Below are 21,862 nucleotides of genomic sequence, written 5' to 3' on the forward strand. Positions count from 1 at the left end.
CTGTGGTAAACAGAAAAATGGCTCTCTAAAAATGTCCATATCTTGCCCAGCTGGTGTGGCTCAGGGGTTGAGCATCGACCCATGACCCAGGAGGTCGTGGTTTGATTCCCAACATGGCACATGCCCGGGTTTCAGACTCACTGTACTATAGGGGGCATGCAGGAGGCAGCCCATTGATGATTCTCTCTCATCACTGATATTTCTATCTCTTCCTTCCTCTTTTCTGAAATCAATAAAAACATATTAAAAACATCCATGTCCTAATACTTGGAACTTGTGAATATGTTACCTCACATGGTAGAAGGGACTTTTTGACTAAGTAATTAATGTTAAGGACCTTGAGGTGGGGTAGTTATCCTGGATTGTCTTGGCCGCCCCATATAATTGTCCTTAAAAGTAGAAGATGGAGCCCTGGCCAGTGTGGCTTAGTTGGTTGGGCATTGTCTCATGCACTGAAAGGTTTCTAATTTGATTCCCAGTTAGGGCATATGCTCGGGTTGCAGGCTCAATCCCTAATGGGGGGGGCGTGCAGGAGACAGCTGATCAATGTTTCACTCTCACATTGATGCTTCTCTCTCCCTCTCCCTTCCTCTTTCTCTAAAAAAATCAATAAAAATATTTAAAAAGCACACTATAATTATAAGCACAATTTTCATTCTCTGTGTCAGTTATTTAAAAAAATATTTTTATTGATTTCAGAGAGGAAGGGAGAGGGAGAGAGAGATAGAAATATCAATGATGAGAGAATCACCCCACACTGGGGATCGAGCTGAAACCTAGGCATGTGCCCCAACCAGGAATCGAACTGCGACCTCCTGATTCATAGTCGACACTCAACCACTGAGCCACACTGGCTGGGCTCAGCTTTTAATACTAATTTAAAAAACAATAAAAATTGAATTTTAAGTTATTTTTTTTAAGTATCCCCTATGTATATGTAGAGAAACTAAATTTGTAGCTCTTTTTTTTTAAACTTGTAGCTCTTTTAAAATTAGGTATCTGTTATGTAAAAATATGGAAAATTAGATTGAATTTCTGCATAAAATACATACTTCGTTCTTTTAGGTTGCTGCAAATAGTACTTTTCTCCAATCACAAGCTGATCCTCTGCCTGCTGAAGACAGTGGTAGAGAAATGAATCACGGGGAAACATCTGCAGTGCCAGCATTTAACCTACATCATACAGGTAAGACTGTGCTTTCTAGTAATCAGGTTTACACTTGACCAGTTTCATTACAGTACTAGAGGCCCAATGCACAAAATTCGTGCAAGGGGCTCGGCCCTTGCAGCCCCGGCTGCCTTGTGGCCCCGCCCCCTCCTACTGGTCGTTCCAGAAGGTCGTTCCGCCGTCCAGTATAATTAGCATATTAGCTCTTTATTACATAGGACTAGAGGCCTGGTGCACAAAAATTTGTGCACTCGGGGGGGAGAGGGGGTCCCTCAGCCCAGCCTGTGCCCTCTCGCAGTCTGGGACCCCTCAGGAGATAACAACCTGCTGCCTTAGGCCTGCTCCCAGGTGGCAGAGGGCAGGCCCAATCCCTAGGTGCAGCCCTGGTCAGGCTCAGAGCAGGGCTGATTGGGGAGTTGGGGCGCCGCCCCCTGTCATGCACAGGGCAGGGCGGATCGGGAGGTTGCGATGCCACCCCTAGTCATGCTCAGGGTACGGCCAATTGGGGGGTTGGGGCACCGCCCCCTGTCACACTCAAGGCAGGGTCGATAGGGAAGTTGCGGCGCCACCCCCTGCCACGCACAGAGCAGGGCCGATCAGGGGGTTGGGGCACTGCCCCCTGTCACTCACAGAGCAGGGCCAATCAGGGGGTTGGGGCGCTGCCTCCTGTCATGCACAGAGCAGGGCTGATCAGGGGGTTGGGGCGCTGCCACTGTCACACTCAGGGCAGGGCCGATGGGGAGGTTATGGCTCTACCCCGTCTCACATATAGCAGGGCCCGTGGCGGGGGTTGGGGCGCCGCCGTCTATCACCCACAGAGCAGGGCCGATCAGGGGGTTGGGGCGCTGCCCCCTGTCACACATAGAGCCGCAGGGCAATCAGGGGGTTTGGGCGCTGCCTCCTGTCACCCTGATCCCGGTGCTGGGAGGCCTTGTGGCTCTGCTGATCCCACCCGGCAGGGTCACAGATCTGGGTCCCAGACCGCAGACAGCCTTGCCTGCTGCCGCCTGCCTTCAGTATGCAAATTAGCCGCCATCTTGTTGCTTCAGGGTGGGGGTCCCCACTGGGGTGCCTGGCCAGTCTGGGTGACGGGCTGAGGGCCGTTTTTAGGCTGGCGGGCGACTGGAGCTCTAAACCTCTCCTTTTTTTCTTTTTTTTATATTCTGGCATTTATTTACCTTCTATGGCTGTCACTGGAGCTGAGAGCCAGCTTTCTCTCTGAGGCTCGGCTGAAAGCAGGTTTCTGGCCTTTGTTTTCTGTATTCGAAACAATGTTGCGACTCCAGCTCTGAGATCCCGGCTGACTGACAGGAGGTTTCTGGGGTTTTGTTTATCTTCTATAAATGTTACAATGTTTCCAACTGAAGCTCTGAGGCCACCAAGGCAGGCGGGGAACGTTGGAGTCCTCTGTCACTGAAGGAAGCAAGCCTCCCTGTTCGCATCAGCTGCCTGGCTGCCGGCCGCCATCTTGGCTGACAGTTAATTTGCATATCTCCCTGATTAGCCAATGGGAAGGGTAGCGGTCGTATGCTAATTACCATGTTTCTCTTTTATTAGTGTAGATTATTTAAATTGATTACTTAGAATGAATATGTACATTTGAAAGTTACTGATACAATACTACTAGATTGTTGGCAATTTAGATTATTGTTGTCATGATTTATCTTTAATGATTGCATTAATCATGTAATTCAAATCTTGTACTTTATAATAGGTGTATGTCTAATACTGTTCATTATAAAGGTATTGGTCAAATATGGTCTTTGCCTCAAGTACCAAAAGGTGTTTAAAGATTAAAATAACAAATTTTCTAAAAAAACATGTTAACAATACTAAAATTGGAGAGGTGAACTTGAAATAAATGAAATTGTTAAATCATTATAGTCCATGGAGTAACTTCTGATCAGTTAGATGGGAATTATGAAGGTATATAATTGCAGTAAAAGCAAGCACTTAACAAATGTTCCCTCTCCCCATTGTTGAATTGAGTTAAAATAATGGCTATGGTTCTTTTTGATTCTAATAGGCCAGTATTTTTCAGATAATTAAAAAAATAATGAAGATTGTTCACAGATGTTTATTTGGCCTTGTGAAAACCAACATCAAAACTACAGTTTTCCAAATTGTATTTTATTAATTTTTGGTTGAATAAGCATATTCAGGGAGAGAGCCCCATCCTTAAGATACCAGTGTAAATCAACAAAAAGTGCCTTCATTGCTTAACCTTTGTCAAGTAAGTTCTTTTTTTTAAATATTTTTATATATTTTTAATTGATTTCAGAGAGGAAGGAAGAGAGAGATAGAAAGATACATGATGAGAGAGAATCATGGATTGGCTGCCTCCTGCAAGTTCCCCACTGGGGATCAAGCCCACAACCTGGGCATATGTCCTTGACTGGAATCGAACCTGGGACCTTTCGGTTCACAGGCCGACCTCTATCCACTGAGCCAAACCGGCCAGGGCTTCAAGGATATTCTTGAGCTTGGTGATGATTAATTTTACCTATAAATGGTTCATTTCTTGGTGGGGCAGAAAGGAATTTTGTATTTCCCCAATTGGCCAGAATCATTGGTACCATTTATGCTCCTCAGAACTTAAAAGTGGGGAAGGACTTTTGGAGCTGGTACCAATTCAGGGAGATTTGTAGAAACAGTTCTGGGCATGGCAGTGTAGCCGCTGCCATGTTTCACTGATTTGCTCTCATTTCTTCCTACCGTACTTTCTCCTTTTCTTCTATCTTTGTTAGATGAATGTCCTATTTTCCCAGTCTTTCATCTCTACTGTCAGGCCTGTGGCAGATAATGATCCATGCATGCCTGTTATTTTGTTTTTGTTTTTTCTATCATGGTAACTAATATCTTCCCCAGTGAATGATATTTAGACTCTACAGTATGTTACATTCCTTGTTACTGGTTTGGGGTTTCATTTGTGTTCTATGGTTTCTTGTTCTCTTCCCTGCTAACTATGAGAAGAGAGTTAAGATAAACTGAAGAGTTTACTTAATTTATTCAACCTTTAATCCCTTAATCCTCTGATTTAATGCATTTACTAGACTGGGGAACCTGTGCCAACCTCCTGACACCCCACTGCCTGTCATTCAGAGAGAGAGGTTAATTGGGGAAAAGAGCATTATAAGAAGCATCTTGCTTTCTATAGTGATGAAGAGAGATGTTGCATATAGAAAAGCATGGAGCCCTAGCTGGTTTGGCTCAGTGGGTAGAGTGTCTAGAAGGACTTCTGGTCTAATTAGCATATTACGCTTTTATTATTATAGATGTGTGTGTGTGTGTGTGTGTGTGTGTGTGTATGTACATATATAGATATATGTTTTTATTTCAGAGAGAGGGAAAAGGAGAGAGCAATAGAAACATCAACAATGAGAATCACCAATGGGCTGCCTCCTGCATGTCCCCTACTGGGGGTTGAGCCTGTAATCCAGGCATGTGCCCAGACCAGGAATCGAACCATGACCTCCTGGTTCATGGGTTGACACTCAACCACTGAGCCACAATGAGCCAGGCAAAAATTCACCATTTTAACCATTTTAAAGTGTGCAAGTCAGTGGCATTTAGCACATTTACAGTGTTTTGCAACCATTACCAATATCTAGTATAAGAACATTTTCATCACACTAAAAGCAATCCCAGGGCCAATTAATCAGTCAACTCATCATTCCCCTCTTTCTTCCCAGCCCTGGTAACCACTAATCTGCTTTCGGTCTCTATGGTTTTGCCTGTTGGACATTTCATATGAATAGAATCCTACAATATATAGTTCCTTGTGACATTATTTATTTATTTTTTTTAAAGATAGGTAGCCCTAACCGGTTTAGCTCAGTGGATGGAGCGTCGGCCTGCAGACTGAAGGGTCCCGGGTTTGATTCCGGTCAAGGGCATGTACCTGGGTTGCGGGCACATCCCCAGTGGGAGGTGTGCAGGAGGCGGCTGAGCTGATTGATGTTTCTCTCTCATCGATGTTTCTAACTCTCTATCCCTCTCCCTTCCTCTCTGTGAAAAATCAATAAAATATATTAAAAAAAAAAAAGATAGGTAATGAACGCACATGGTAAAAAATTCAGAAGTCGTGAAGAATACAGTAATAGTAAGAAGTCCCCTTTCCCTGATCCTTCGCCATCTAGTTTCTTTCTCCAGAGGCAACCAGTTACCAGTATTTGGGTATCTATGAGATATTTTGTACATATGGAAACATTTGTATGTAATATATTTTCCCCATACAAATTATTGTTCACTAGCTGCACTGTTCTATACTTTGCATTTTTACTGTAACAGTCTATCTTTGAAATCTTTTTGTCAGTACATTTAGAACTACCTCTTTCTATTTAAAAACTACATAATATCCTATTGTATGGATTTGCCAAGTATATTTAACCAGAGCCTTATTAGATTGCTTAGCTTTTTTGTTATTACAAACAAAGCTATAGTGAATATACAGTATATATATTTTTATTTTTTATTGATTAAGGTATTGCATATGTGTCCTTATCCCCCCATTGCCCCCTCACCCCCCTGGTGTCTGTGTCCATTGGTTAGGCCTATATGCATGCATACAAGTCCTTTGGTTGATCTCTCCCCCTTACCCCCACCCTCCCCTACCTTCCCTCTGAGGTTTGACGGTCTGATCAAATATCTATGTATTATAAACATAGGTAAGACTATATCAATAGGGTAAATACATTGGAGTAGGGTGCTGGTCTCAAGGTATGTGCATTTGTCATTTTGATGGATAATGATGAATTGCCTTCTGAAGATACTACAACTTTATATTCCCACCAGCAATGTATGAACAGTGCATATATCATTTATTGTGATGCTCAAGCTATATGAAAGTACATACAGGCATACCTCATTTTATTGCACTTTGTTTTATTGGGCTTTGCAAATAATGTGTTTTACAAATTGAAGGTTTGTGGCAACCCTGTATTGAGCAGTTCTGTTGATTCCATTTTTCAATAGTATTTGTTCACTTTGTGTCTCTGTGTCACATTTTGGTAATTCTCACAATATTTCAGAATTTTTCATTACTGTTATACTTGTTGTGATTTGTGATCAGTACAAATTGTCAGTTACAGCCCTAGTTGGTTTGGCTCAGTGGATAGAGTGTCAGCCTGTGGACTGAAGGGTCCCAGGTTCGATTCTGGTCAAGGGCACATGCACGGTTGCAGGCTCAATCCCCAGTAGGGGGCGTGTAGGAGGTAGCCGATCAATGATTCTCTCTTATTGATGTTTCTATCTCTCTCTCCCTCTCCCTTCCTCTTGGAAATCAATAAAAAAATATTTTAAAAAATGGTCAGTTATAAAATAGTAACAAGGTATAGTCAATATTGTAATAACTATGTATGGTGACAGGTGGGTACTAGACTTATCAGGGAAATCACTTTGTAAATTGTAAGTCTAAGTACTATGCTGTACACCTGAAACTAATATAATATTGAATGTCAACTGTAATTATAAAACAAAAACAAACTTGATGTGATAGTGTTCTATTTCTGTCCCTAACAAAAGGAATTGGTTTATCTGAACTGGCCAGTCTGGAGGCCTCTGGGCTCCTACTCTGAAAGACCCAACTCCTCCAGGACATAGGTTACAGATTATGTAGGGCAAAATCACAAGGCACCAAGGGCTAGGGGTTCAGGGTCATAGTAGGAGCTGATTGGTCAGAGGCGAGATAAGGGTAATAAATCATTCCTTCAGGTCTTGAGGACAACTCCCAGGTCAGCTGGGTGTCCAGAACTACTTTCAAGAACAAGTAACCAAGAGGGTTTTCCTGCCTTAGGGCTCAGGAGCTGTTATCTTTAGCCTGCCAGGGGATTAAACCTTGGGGTGACCATTACTCAACTGGGCTATTGTCTTCTGCTGACTCAGGAGTCAGGAATCATCAGGGCAGTGAAGTTAGCTGAGAGAGAGAAGAAAAATATGATGGCTTTAAAACTACAGTTTAAATCAAATCAGAATTATACAGATCCTCAGTGATGTGGCCTTAGCCTAATTTGAATTAAGTATGGTAAACAGAGGGCTTCAGGCAGATACCCCTTAAGTCCCATTCTTTCTGATTTGCCTAGCAAGAATTTGCCTGCCAGGTATGTTCCCCTTCTCCCCAACTACCTGTAAATCCTCCATTTTTCTGAAATCTAAAACTCCCTTCCAACCCTTTCTCCTTTGTCCAAAACGTCTTATATACCCAGTGTTGCCTCACTGTCTTTGGAATTTTCATACCTCTGAAATTACCCATGCACATATATTAAAACATTGTTTTCTTCTGTAAAAAAATAAAAATAAAATAAAATAAAAATTGAAGCCTGGCTGGTATGCTCAGTGGTTGAGCATCAACCTATGAACCAAGAGTCATGGTTCGATTCCTAGTCAGGGCACCTGCCTGGGTTGCTGTCTCTATCCCCAGTGTGGGGCATGCAGGAGACAGCTGATTAATGATTCTCTCTCATTATTTTTTTTTTTTTTTTCTTTTTTTAATATATTTTATTGATTTTTTACAGAGAGGAAGTAAGAGAGATAGAGAGTTAGAAACATCGATGACAGAGAAACATCGATCAGCTGCTTCCTACACATCTCCCACTGGGGATGTGCCCGCAACCCAGGTACATGCCTCTGACCGGAATCGAACCTGGGACCCTTCAGTCCGCAGGCTGACGCTCCATCCACTGAGCCAAACCGGTTTCGGCTTCTCTCTCATTATTGATGTTTCCATCTCTCTCTCTCTCTCTCTCTCTCTTTCTCCTTTCCTCTCTGAAATCAATAAAAATATATTTTAAAAAAGCAATCTGTCTCTTTCATTTTAATGCTGCCTAATGTAGACCATAGTATTGTAAAAAAGTAATATAAATGGAGCCATTTCAAAATGGAGTTGGAGCTGTCATCCCAGAGGAACTGCCTTGCCTGTATGTCTTAGTCCTCAAATCTTTGGAATGTTAAAACTGGACAAAACAGTATTTGATCTGAGCCTAAAGCAACATTGTGTTCCACAGAACTATTTGCAAAGATAACAAGAGAGCAGTTATTATGACTACTGTACTGAAAATTAAAGACATCTTTAAGAATCAGCATCACTCTTTTAGCTTATCTGCATCTACAGAAATTCCTTCCTTAGCTTATTAGCACCCTTGATTCTATTCATGTAATTATTCCCCTTTTCTGTCTCATAAATACCCCTTGCCTTCACCTCCTAATTGGAAGACTTTGGGTTTCTGTCTGAATCACTGCTTCCTGAATAGCTATTGTTTTGATCCTCAAGTAAATACTTGTCTCTCACTTCGCTAATTTATTTTTAGGTTAACAGTTTTGGAAGGTTTTACAAATGTAAAATATTAATGGATTTTCCCAGATCGATGTCCAGAATTCCACTTTACACGTCCATCAACAGCACCGAAGAGTGCTCTTTGCCCTGCCCCCTTACCTGCTCTTGACATTTTCAGTCTTTAAGAATTTTGCCAATCTTATGGGAGAAAGTCATTTTTATTATACATTTCCTTGATAATTTGGTGAGATTGAATGGTTTTTCATATTTTTATTAGTATGTTGTTTCTTAATATAATATCTGCATTTTTTCCCAAAAATAACAAAATATTATTTAAAGATAGTATATATCTTGTGTTCTTGTTTTTCTTTGCATATCTGTGGTCAGGTTGCTGGGACGAGTTAATTTTCAATTCCCATCTCTATGGACAATAATCATTACTATTTACAACAATTTATTGAGCAATAACACTGACGAAAGGCAGTGAAAAGCTAGAACTGCTAACAAATCAGACTACTCAGTAGGGTATGCCAGACAACACACCTTGCATTCCATAGTGAAACCCAAAATATGCCCCAAAATGTGGTTAGGTCTGAGTTCTTTGTCTTGTAAAACTGAAGAATGGATTCAGGGACAAAAATGGTGGGAAGAAAACAATTTATTGGAGGGGGAGGTGGGAACAAAGCTTGCGGGAGGAGATATGTGGACTTCCTGCTGCAAGACAGCAGGAGGGGGTCCCCAAATGGGTTACCCATTTAAGCTATTTGTTTAGGGGATGTTTATATACTCTGTTAGCTTCTGATTGGTCCCTTTAAGGCAGCGGTTCTCAACCTATGGGTCGCGACCCCATTAGGGGTTGAACGACCCTTTCACAGGGGTCGCTTAAGACCATCGGAAAACACATATATGATTACATATTGTTTTTGTGATTAATCACTATGCTTTCATTTGTAACAATGAAAATACATCCTGCATATCAGATATTTACATTACGATTCATAACAGTAGCAACATTACAGTTATGAAGTAGCAACAAAAATAATTTTATGGTTGGGGGTCACCACAACATGAGGGAACTGTATTAAAGGGTCGCGGCATTAGGAAGGTTGAGAACCACTGCTTTAAGGAATTCTGGCAATATCCAATTATATCAAAGTTCAAGTTTCCACCTTGGGAGGACCTGATTAAGGACTGCCACTTCAGGTCCCAGGTGACATCACTGTTCCCACCTGGCCAGGTCAAGGGTCAAGTTTTCCCAGCCCAGCCGGGTTTTGCCTCCATATCTGACTTCCTTTCCCCCTATCTCCATGTGGTCCCTGTCTGCATACCTAGTCCTCTTTCTATCTCATTAGAACACCCAGCAGTCTTTCCCTTTTTCCCTGACGGATCCACATTTAAAACTTCTTGCACATTGTGTGGCTCATATGAGAACTCAATACATTTAATTTGCTTCTCTCTATTGAAAGAATGAAAAACAAGGAATTGAAATTTTACGGTGTTTCTGCAGAACTACAGCTTCCTGAATAGGGGCTGTATCAGGTAGATTTACCTTTGTTTTCCTTGGGCCTGGCACAGTGCTTGGGAGGATTTTTAATGGCTGTTGAGTAATTGTTTGGTTGAATGGAACTGTGTTCAAATATGTTCTAATTCATTCTTTTATCTGGATAAACATATATATCAGGAGAAAAAAAACTTTATTTTGCCTACATTGTTATTTACCATATTTTCAGACAGGGATTAGAAAATATATTCTAAGCATGTAAACTGGTAGCCTTGCAAATGGCTGTTTGCTTTAGTAGTTGAGATTGTGTGAGTATAGCTAAATGAAAATCCCACCCTTAAGAATAGCAAAATAGTGATTTTGTTGTGTGCAGTCTTGAGGTGAGATTATGCTGTTTTCACCGTGGATGGTGATTTTTACACATGATAGAGCAGGCTAGCATATTCACATGTGTTACAGCTAGAATAATACATTGCTTTAAAAGCCTTTTTTTATCTGCTTTTTAGATTCATTGTTTGACAAAAATTTATTCTTAAGTAACTGAAAAAAGCACACACCGCAGTGGATCCTGTAGATTGTAAAATGAAGGAGAAGCTTAGCTTTACTGTGGAGTCTGAGTCTGGGTGTAACCTAACTAGCTAGACGATATGCAATTCTTGATTGACAGCAGGACCAGCATTATGCAGATTTTGTAAGAGAGAATAGCAGCTCAGAAACCGTGGGCCTTGCTCAGTTAGGAATCACTACATTCACCACTTATGTCCTTAGTTTTTATTTTTCTGTCCTCTGGATTTGTAAACAAATAGGACAAAACAGTTCCTCTTTTGTTTTTATTAAAGTGATACTGCAGTGCAGTTTCAATATCAGCTAAGCATACATATGTGGAAACCTGATATTCTCACCAAATTAGCTAATTTTTAGCTGTGTTCCATGCTTATCTCTAGACCGTTGTTTATTAAATCCTATCTTGAGCTGCTCTCTTTATACACAAGTGTGTTTTGCCTGTGCCTTCCTGTCTGTTTCAGTGAGAAGCTTTATGTAGGTCAGGCTTGGCTTAAGCAGATTTCCTGAACCTGCGTCAGCTTAAGCTGGAGGAATTTTAATAAACCCTCCCCTGTAGGCGTGGGCCTAAATGAGGCTAGCCTAGTTAAGCCTGATCTTTTTCCGTTTGTGAAAAGAGCTGAGCAGAGCTGAAGGCTGCATGGTGGTTTCAGAAACTGCCTCCTTAATTTGAGAAAAGAACAATGGTAGGAAAGGCTAGATCTTCCAATTTTACCTTATCTGAAAAGCTTGATTTGCTAAAACTTGTGAAGCCATATGTGAAAATCCTCGAAGAACACACTAATAAGCATTCAGTAATAGTGGAAAAGAATAGATGTTGGGATATCATAGCAGTTAACTATAATGCAATTGGAGTAGACCGCCCTCCTCGAACAGCGCAGGGCCTACGCACCCTTTACAAAAGGCTCAAAGAATATGCCAAACAGGAGCTATTGCAGCAAAAAGATACCCAATCAGATTTAAAAAGCAGTATTTCTGAGCCAACCAAGAAAGTTATGGAGATGATTCCCCAGATTTCCAGTTTTTGCCTGGTAAGAGACAGGAACCACATACAAAGGTAAGCTTTATTTTATTTTGTTGTGGAAAATTATGGCGCCTCCTATCTATTGGGCTCTGGCTTAGTTGTGACAGAGATATGCATAGTAAGCATCCCCACAGGGGAGCAATGAATAGTGTCTTTGTTTTGCGTTCTAAAAAAAGAAAAGTGAGGCTATAAGGAATTTTCCTGCTGCATTTCATTTAAGTCACTTTTATTGTCTTCCCTTCCCCCTTCCCTCCTTCTGTAGTTTCTAAAAAGTAAAGGTTAGGGAGGAATAATTGGGATGAAATTTGTGACATCTGTTCATAAACTTTTTAAGCTTTAAAATTAAATTATGTAATTAGCTGAGAGAGAGACCTTTTAAGATTTCATTTAAGGTTACATTTCATTGGAATTTTCAGTCTCATAGAAAGTTAGTTGCAGGAGAAATGGAACCCTTGCTTGTATGTGAAATTGTCACTGTCTCCACTTATTGAATATTCTTTGAGCTAAAAAACTAAAATCAATAATTAAGTAAACTTTTTAATGGTATTATTGCATATGTTAAGACAGTTTAAGTTATTTTTCTAACATATTTAAAATAAACACAAGGAAAGGAATTAATGCCTAATTAGGGATTCAGGTAACTTAATAAAATTTAAAGTTTTTGTGTATTTATTAATGGTATAGTTTCACATTGATCGTGGGTCACAAAGGAAAGGACAGGTTTTCACAAATTGCTTTGCAAGGATATCAAACTATGAATTTTAATATACCAATAAGAGCAACTGGTTTCATAAAGTGTTAGAAACATTTTGTTGTTTTTAAATTTATGCTCTGCGTAACTACTTGCCTTGGAATCTTAAAAACTATTACCTTACTACTGATTCAAATTTTAACCCCTGGGAAAAGATAAAAATGGTAGCTATATTTTTCTGAACCATTTAGGGTAATTTAAACAAGTTGTAAACTTCTTGTTAGTTGAGAGACCTTTCAAATAAAGCTTTACAATGTGCTTATCTATTAGTGGGAGAGTCATTATATAAGCACATTTATTGATTACCTGTGAAATCTTTTTGAAGTTAGGAGAGAAACAGGGAAAAGAACTTTTTAACCAAATATATTTGTTATTTTGATAATTTACTGGGATCATTTTTTGAGCCCAGCTTCTTAGCATCTACTGCTTATTTCTAGTTGATAGCATGGTAAAAAAATATCACTAGTGGGAATCCAGGACATGGATACACAATGTATTAAATTATGAGGCCACTGCTTAAAATGTTCACTGAGATGACAAATGATTAAATCCTAATATGATGGATGTCAGAAACTTCCACAATAGGACTGTTTTATACTGTGCTAGTTATTACATTTTTTTCTCCTCAAACCATAAGAAAAGTTGCTTCTGCATTTCAGGTATAAAACCATCTTTTGGGTATTAAGTATAGACCTTTGTAATTTGAAAACTACACATGGGAACTATAGTTTCAGTTAGTTGCATATTTTAAAAACTGAGTATAGAAGAGAAATAAGATAAAAGTATCTTTATATTTTGACCATTTGTATGTGTATGTATGTAACATACAATCTTTTGGGACAACATTTCTCTGATAAAAGGAATTAATTGATTCACGTATTTTTATACCTACTATTTAAACAATAACAGTTTTTCATATTTTAAAGTGAAGAATATTAGAAATAAGCCATTTTAATGCTTGCTTATGTTAGTGTCTACACTGTCATTTTTCATATTAGTGTTTTCATGTAATATATTGATATATTTAATATGCTTATACTTATTTGACATCATCTTGAATCTTGATAATTATCTCACAAGTTTATAATTATTCTATAATTTTAATTATGCTTCTATATAAACATGCCTGCTAATCTCACCAGTCTCTCCATTCTTAGTAAGGAAAATCTTACTGTTTATATTATTTAATATATTTAAAAAATATACACATATTTGGTTAGGCTATCTCTGTAACACATTGATTTATGTCTTTTACTTCTTTCGAATATCAAATTATATTTTGTGTTTTTGTAACTCAGTTGATCCTTACAATCCATATTTCTAAATTTTAGAAACCCTTCTGTTTATCATTTTTGTGACTTTCTCTAAAACATTTTTTATATGATGACCTTACTTATAATGTTTCCACTAAAATGGAATAGAATATTCCAGATATAAGGCATATTTTTTAATTTACATGAGAGTATAATGTATATGTCTAATTGTATTATACTCTATTGTACATATTAATTTGGAGTAGTTATTGTGTAAATTTTTAAAATTTAACCTGCAGTTTTAATATTTTTCCATTATAGGTTTTAGAGATGTTAATAAAAGTAAATCTTACCAATTTGAATTACACTTATATTCTATCGTTTTGCTTTCAAAAATCATAAGATGATAGCCCAGCCAGTTTGGCTCAGTGGTTGAGCATTAACCTACGAACCAGGAGGTAACAAACAGTTCAATTCCTGGTCAGGGCACATTGCTGGGGTTGCGGGCTTGGTCCCCAGTGAGGGGCGAGCAGAAGGCAGCCAATCGATGATTCTCTCTCATCATTGATGTTTCTCTCTCTCTCCCCTTCTCTCTCTTCCTCTCTGAAATCAATAAAAATATGTTTTAAAATAAAATTATAAGATGACAAAAGAAGTTATGAAAATGGATGGATTTATATAATCTACAAATAGATTTTTTATAACATACTATATATTTCATTTGTATCCCTTAGACAAACATCTGATATTATTGACAATTTAATGCCATTAGTAAGTGACATATGGGGATTTTAAATTTTTTTCTAAGTTCTACTTAAACTATGCTACTTATCATTTGTGAAATGTTCTGTAATGTTAAATAGCACTTCCATTAATATTCTAATAATCTCTTTCCCTTTCTAATTTTTATTTTTAAGTAAGGCAGAAGCAAAAATTTAAAAATACCCCTCAAGAAACAAGATTATATGTTCTTTTTTTTTTAATAATTTTTAAAAATATATTTTATTGATTTTTTACAGAGAGGAAGGGAGAGAGATAGAGAGTTAGAAACATCAATGAGAGAGAAACATGGATCAGCCGCCTCCTGCACATCTCCTACTGGGGATGTGCCCGCAACCAAGGTACATGCCCTTGACCGGAATCGAACCTGGGACCTTTCAGTCCGCAGGCCGACGCTCTATCCCCTGAGCCAAACTGGTTTCGGTGGGAAACAAGATTATATATTCTTAATTAACAGCTTCATGGTATAACTGAAATTATTTTTTTAAAAACAGAACTTTAAGGTACATTATATTTACATAATACAATATTAATAAACTATGCTAAAACTGTAGATGCCTGTACAGTTTTATGAAAATAACATGTAAATTTAATAAACTTTCAGTGTATTGGATATAGCCTATTTAAAAACATTACACTAACATAACCGTTTTATCTATATTTAATCATGCCACATATGATGAGCACCTACCAGATTTCAAGTATAGTCTTATGCTAGGTGCTGGGATGTAGTGGTCAATATAAACCCTTGGCCGGTTAACTTTACCAATGGTGGAGAGACTGAGAGAACAACTGAGTCATGTGGTTTAGGATAGGTAAGATTAAACACCATTGCACCTGAAATTAGATAGTTAGGATAACCCTGATGGCATCTGAAGCCATACACAATCTTGATTTTTTTTTTTTGGACAAATGCAGAAAACATTGCTTCTCATAGATGCCCTTCCATTATCCTCCTAGAAGTCTTGGAACTTGGTGATTTTTAGATCAGTCCAGGAGAGCAGAAGCAGATCAAGGGCAAAGGGATAGGGACAGCAAGGCCCAGTATACAATTAAAGAAGGTCAGGCTTGTAGGAGCAATTGCGTCTCTTTGAAACCATTAAAGATGGCTTTTCTTTTTTATTTACCTCATTGTCATTTGCGTAGTATTTATAATTTCATGTTCTTTTAAGAGCCATATTTTAAAGTTAAGGATGGGAAATAACATATGTATATGTTATTAAAATCCTAAATTTAGTCACTCACTTTCAATTTGTTATTCTAAGGATTAAATTTTTTTGTTTCATAATTTTCTGTATAGCTTTAAAGCTTAATAATGTAATGTACATTAAACATGAAATTATGGTGTAAATATACTCTTGTCTTCATTTGATTTACATTTTGTAATGCTTTTTTGTGTGCTATAGTGCAAACTTGGCTGAGGAGGCACAGGCTGGTACCAGTTCACTACAGGTAATGTTGGATCAGCATCCAGTTGCTATTACAGTGGAGGTGAAGCAAGAAGAAGACATTAAGCCCCCTCCTCCACTGGTTTTAAATTCGGAACAGAGTTATACTTTAGAGCAAAGAGAAGAACATGAATTAGTACATGTTATGGACAGATCTGTGTCGCCGTCACTTTCCTCTGTTGATGTGAGAATGACATCGTCTCCATCTTCCATCCCAAGGAGAGATGACTTTTTTCATCATGAGTGTGGAGGACACTTTAGGTCACAGTTAGGGTATGATCCTCAGATTCTGCAAATGCTGAAAGAGGAGCATCAGATAATTTTAGAAAATCAAAAAAATTTTGGATTATATGTTCAGGAGAAGAGGGATGGATTGAAAAGAAGGCAGCAGCTAGAAGAAGAGCTGCTACAAGCAAAAATTGAAGTGGAGAAGCTGAAAGCAATTCGCTTACGGCATGATCTGCCTGAATATAATCGTTTCTAAATTTTTTTCAGTTTCACAATATGATCATTTTAATTTTGGCCGTTGCTTTCTCTTGGGAATGTCTTAAAGCAGAATATGTATTATAATGTATCATTAATCTCTATTATGAAAAAAACTTTCGACATTTTTAAAATTATTTAATTTTCTTTTGATATATATTATAATTTTTTTATTGTATGGCATGGTTTTATTTTTTTTTTTGTCTCCTCTGTTTTTTTTCTAAGAAGTTTAATTGTTGGCCTTACAAAAGATGTTATATTTTGATCATTAAAATATAACATACATAAATATATACACAAACACATAAGTAGTCTTTCAAAGCTCTATCTTCAACATTTTAAATTAGAGCTTTGAAAAGCTGTAGTTCAAGGTTTTTAATTCAGTCTAATTTAGAAACAATACTAGCCCAATAACAGGAAGCTTGTCTTTATGACATTGATTTTTATGCTTTCATTTTTTGAAGGAGTAAGTCCTATGACTTTAGTGATGGAAAGTATTTGGAGATCACTTTTTACCCCCTTTTCAATTTAGAAGCTAATAAAACTGAAGTCCAGAAAGAACTCAATGACTTACTTGATATAACAAAGCTATTTATGGCAGAGCAAGGACCAGCACTGAGTTTTTGTTTGTAATTTCCCCCCCTACTATTCCATAGAAATAAAGATCCATTAAAGTTAACCTCCATATTAAAAAAATTGGAGGTGCTTATTTTATTAAAATAGTTTTTAAAAATTGGGAGGTTATGAAATCAGGGGAATTGAATTTGATTTACATTTTATAATGCTTTTTTGTGTGCTATAGTGCAAACTTGGCTGAGGAGGCACAGGCTGGTACCAGTTCACTACAATTATCCCCATCCCCCACCCACCTTTTTTTTTTTTTTTTTTTTTTTGCCAGAAAAATAAGATAATCTCTTGGAGCTATTATATATCTTGGCTGTAAGATTTAATGTTTTAATTCACTTTCAATGTCTTATTCTGGAAAAGATTTCACAGTAAAAATTTTAATGAACAAAATTAAAATTTTACATAGATTAAAAGTAGCAAAAAGTATATTTATAGTTTATGATATAATCTGTAATTTTTTTTAAATATTGCTATTTTAGTATTTGTGGAAATAAAACTTTCATTCTTAAAGCACACATATTAAATTTAAGTTAAATCTTTAGTATGTATATTACTTACCGATTTCTATTTTTGCTAGAGCTTTGTTGAGGAAGGATTTTTAAGCCAAGCTTTAGAATGGGGTAGGCAGAATTTTAGCAGTACAGTGGGGAAAGGACATTTAAGTCAAAGTGAGCAGCATGAAAAAAGGCCTAGAGAATGGGGAGAAGTGGATCATCGTGTACAAGCGCAAATACAGTGCTAAACCAGATGATTATACATGACTGTAGAGGGCTCATTAGGATAGTGGTAATCTTAAGACATCTTCCTTGACTGTAGCTACTGTTTAGATCCGGGAGACTTTTTACATGCACAATAAGCCAGAGATCTGCATTTTATGTGAAAAATTTTCCAATTTTAAAATGTTGCAAATAATTTAAAATGTTTAAAACACTACACTGACAAAATATGTGAGTGGATGTCATTCAGCCTGTGGGCTTCCTTTGTGGCCTTAGGAGTAGAGCAGTGGTTCACCAAGAGTAGATCCTGACCAGTAGTATCAGCATCACTTGAGAACTTGTGAGAAATGTAAATTCATGCCTTTTGAATTAGAAACTTTGGAGGTGGAGTCCAGCAATATTTTCACAAACCCTCAGTTTGAGAACCACTAGACAGAATATTTTAGAACCTAGCTTGGTGCCTAAATCATATTAGATTCTCAAAAAATTTTGTTGAAAGAGGAGTAAAAGTGAGTTAAGGGATATCAATTTGGAAGTTGGTTGGTGCCAGATTATAGATTATATTAAAAACTATTTTTAGCTCTGATCTGGTAGCTCAGTTGGTTTGAGTGTCCTCCTAATAAGCCTAGGTTGCAGGTTCGATCACCGATCAGGGTACATACAAGAATCAACCAATGAATGCATAAATAAGTATAATAACAAATTGATGTTTTTTTCTCTTTCCCCCTTCCTCTCTCTCTCTCAAATTAATCAATAAATAAGAAGTAAACTTTTTAAGGAATCAGACTTGAATGTAAAATGGGAAGCCATTGAAGGCTTTTGATTAGGGGGATATAAATTAGAGTTCTCAGTGTTATAATAGCATCTTGTAGTGAGAGTAAAGGAAGTCTGAAATTTAGGTTATGGCTATAGAAATAGAAATAATAAAAATAGAGTGGATAGTTAGGATATTATTTTAGCTTGTTGATTGCTTAATTTCATCGACATTTTATATCTGCTATTAGATTTAAATATTTTATAAAAATGCCTTGAATATATATCATTTTGACAATTTCATCATCTTTAATCTGTACTATGACTTATTTGAGTCTAATGAATTTTATAATTGTAATTTGAGATGTTTTTACAATATAATTCTAGTAAATGCATTCTTATAATAGTTTAACTTTTTGAGATTATTGAAAGCAAATTACTGTATATAAAGTAATTCATATTACAGTCTCAGCATGTACTACTCAGAACTGATGATGAATGTTTAATTTGAATATTTACTCTGAGCAGCTAAATCAGAGTTTTCCAAAATATGTCCTGTGAGAATAATTCTGTGAGTTGTTTCTAGGAAAGAGTTTTGTGTTAAAAAAAAGTACAACATGAATCTTTTTTGTGTAATTAGGTTCTAAAATTAGTGTTGAAGGTAAATATGTGTATACAAAATTGCCCTTGGAAGTTCTTTTGCTGCCCATAAGTTGTAAACATAGTCTGCTACTGTCAGATTTTTCTCCAGTATTGGTCAAGATTGTTGTTGCCATCCTATATCTTTTCTTACCCACATGAACTTAAATGGTACATTGTAGGTTTTTTATTTTATTTTATTATAATTCTTTTTTTCTCCTTTATTTTCCAATGGGAGTACATTGTTATTTTTACAACTTATGATTTTCTAAATGAGGTATTTATAATGACATCCTGAAAGGTAATGAAGCTCTTTCATTTCTAAAGATATTAGCAGATTTCTTAAAATATTCAAATCAAGTATTTTTATGTATGATAATGAGACATCAACTTGGAGTTACTTCATTTTTGAAAGGTTCACTCTATCCTTTGCATTTTTACTTATATAAAAATGTTTAAATTGTTTCCATGTGCCTTCTTTTAGAGTAATGTCAAATTTTAAATAGACATGTTTAAATCATTTAGAGTGTGATAAAATGTATTTAATATATATTGTTGATGATCATGGTTAAATGTTTTAATACATGTTCTTTTAAATACAAGGTAATACATTATACTGATTTGTGTGCTCGTTTTGTGTCATAAGACAAAGAGTTCAATACTGTTGAGGTAAAATTTTATGATGAGGCATAATTGAAATAAATTTACTTACAGGATTGTGGTATAGTAGATATCAAATGTACCATGTCTAAATATAACATTTATTTTTCAAATATTAAGATCCACAAATTCTCAAAAACCTATTAAATATTTGATAGTAAATTTGATTACAAGTACTTAAAAAATAATTAGATGAAAAATGGTTGCAATACTTAATACAAAAGATTAAAATCTTAAAACATGCAACCTAGTTAATCATTAACAGTTATGCTAAGTCTTTGCATATAATTTTGATTTGTTTGATTAAAACTAGTAACTGTAATTTGAATTTGTTATTTTTAATTGCTTTGTAAATAATGGAAAGCAAAATAAATAAGATAAAAATACCACCCAAGTCAGCCCAAACAGTTTAAAGTATATATATCATTAGACTTGTACGTTTGTTAGCAGATCTTTCATATTTTTAAATTATGTGTGAATTCAATTCTGTTACAAAGATTAAGAAACTCTTTAAACATAGAAAACATCAAAAGCATTTTACAGTAAACGTGTCTGTCACCTAAATTCTGCAATTAATTTTTTGCTATATTTCCTTTATCCATCTATCAATTCATTTTTTAAAATATGTTTTTATTGACTTTAGAGAGAGATAGAAAGGGAGAGGGAGAGACAGAGAAACATTGATGAGAGAGAAACATCAATCAGCTGCCTCAAGCAGGCTCCCTACTGGGGATTGAGCCTGCAACCCAGGCATATGCCCTGACCAGAATTGAATTGGCGACCTCTTGGTGCATGGACACACTCAACCAAAAGGCCACCAATTGATTTTTAAAGAAAACCTATATTATTATTTTTTAAGGTTTTCTTTTTTTGTTCAATTCCTTCATTCCCCCCCCCCCATTATTTGTAAATAATGGAAAGCAAAATAAATAAGATAAAAATACCACCCTCAAGCACCTCCCCCCAAGTATAGGCCAGTCTCCCTGATAAACATAGATGCTAAAATCCTCAAAAAAATATTAGCAAACCGGATCCAGCAATACATTAAAAAAAAAATCATACACTGTGATCAACTGGGATTTATTCCGGGATTTCAAGTTGGTACAATATCTGCAAATCAAAAAAAGTGATGCAGCACATAAACAAAATGAAGGATAAAAACCACATGATCATATTAGTAGATGCCGAAAAAGCATTTGATAAAATCCAGCACCCATTTATGATAAAAACTCTCCGCAAAGTGGGAATAGAGGGAACATACCTCAATAAATGAAGGCCACGTATGACAAACCCACAGTCACTATCATACTTAATGGGCAAAAACTATAAGCTTGGGAACAAGACAGGGATGTCCGCTCTCACCACTCATTCAACATAGTACTGAAGTCCTCGCCACAGCAATCAAGTAAGAAGAAGAAATAAAAGGCATTCACACTGGAAAGGAAGAAGTAAAACTGGCATTATTTGCAGATGTTGTGATAGTGCATATGGAGAACCCTAAAGAAAACATTTTAAAGCAAGTTGCAGAATTAGAATACTTCTAAATACTTCAGCATGAGTATTATGAACTAGAATTCAATATTTACTTGTGTATGTATGGTTGGTTCTTTTTTTTTGTTTTTATTTTGGTTAATCCTCACTTGATATTTTTCCATTGATCTTTTAGAGAGAGGGAAAGACAGAGAAACACATCGATTGGTTGCCTCTTGCCTGTAACCAAGGTACCTGCCCTTGATTGGAATCAAACCTGGACCCTTTGATCCACAGGCTGGCGCTCTAGCCACTGAGCGAAACCAGCTAGGGCTGTGTATGTTTTTTTAAGGTAAGATTTATAAACAGTGAAATACACAAAACTTAAGTGTTGAGTGTTGAGAGATGACTACACCTGTGTAGCTTAAAACCCTCTCAAATTCAGAACATTATCACCCCAGATAGTTTTCTCTTGTCCTTTCTAATCAGTTCTCTGGCACCATAGGCAACCACTTTTCTAATTTTTGAAAAGCATAAGTTTTGCCTGTTCTAGAACTTCAGTACTTGGAGTCATATAGCATGTACCCTTTGTTTCTATTTTCTTTCACGCATTTTAACATTTTTAATAATTCACTTGTGTCAGTAATTCACTGTTTTTTGTTGCTAGTGGTACCCATTGTATAAAATACCATTATTTTTTGATGGACTTCTGGCCTATTTCTAGATTTTGGCTATTGTGTATAAAGGTTCTACAAATA

At 36.7% G+C, this 21,862-nt stretch overlaps 2 protein-coding genes across 3 annotated transcripts in view; both read left to right on the forward strand.

Annotated features, from left to right (window-relative positions):
* RAD54B (RAD54 homolog B) overlaps positions 1 to 21,862 on the forward strand; it is a 53,618-nt gene that overhangs the window by 3,858 nt on the left and 27,898 nt on the right. For both annotated transcript variants that reach the window (XM_070392253.1, XM_070392254.1), the window contains exon 3: positions 1,066 to 1,186. In XM_070392253.1, coding sequence (XP_070248354.1) covers positions 1,066 to 1,186 — 121 coding nt within the window. The remainder of the gene's footprint in view (positions 1 to 1,065; positions 1,187 to 21,862) is intronic.
* FSBP (fibrinogen silencer binding protein) lies at positions 11,184 to 16,342 on the forward strand. The gene is made up of 2 exons (XM_070392255.1): positions 11,184 to 11,557; positions 15,715 to 16,342. The coding sequence occupies exons 1-2, from the start codon at positions 11,184 to 11,186 to the stop codon at positions 16,238 to 16,240; spliced, it is 900 nt and encodes a 299-aa protein (XP_070248356.1). The 3' UTR covers positions 16,241 to 16,342.

This window comes from Myotis yumanensis, unplaced genomic scaffold (genome assembly GCF_028538775.1).
Source record: "Myotis yumanensis isolate MYYU_CA2020_CCGP unplaced genomic scaffold, mMyoYum1.0.hap1 SCAF_15, whole genome shotgun sequence".
Lineage (NCBI taxonomy): Eukaryota > Metazoa > Chordata > Mammalia > Chiroptera > Vespertilionidae > Myotis > Myotis yumanensis.

Excerpts from the sequence above, each read along its gene's own strand:
- FSBP (XM_070392255.1), top strand. The coding sequence starts at position 11,184 with ATGGTAGGAAAGGCTAGATCTTCCAATTTTACCTTATCTGAAAAGCTT. Across the intron at positions 11,558-15,714 it reads GACAGGAACCACATACAAAG|TGCAAACTTGGCTGAGGAGG; the intron begins GTAAGCTTTATT and ends TGTGTGCTATAG.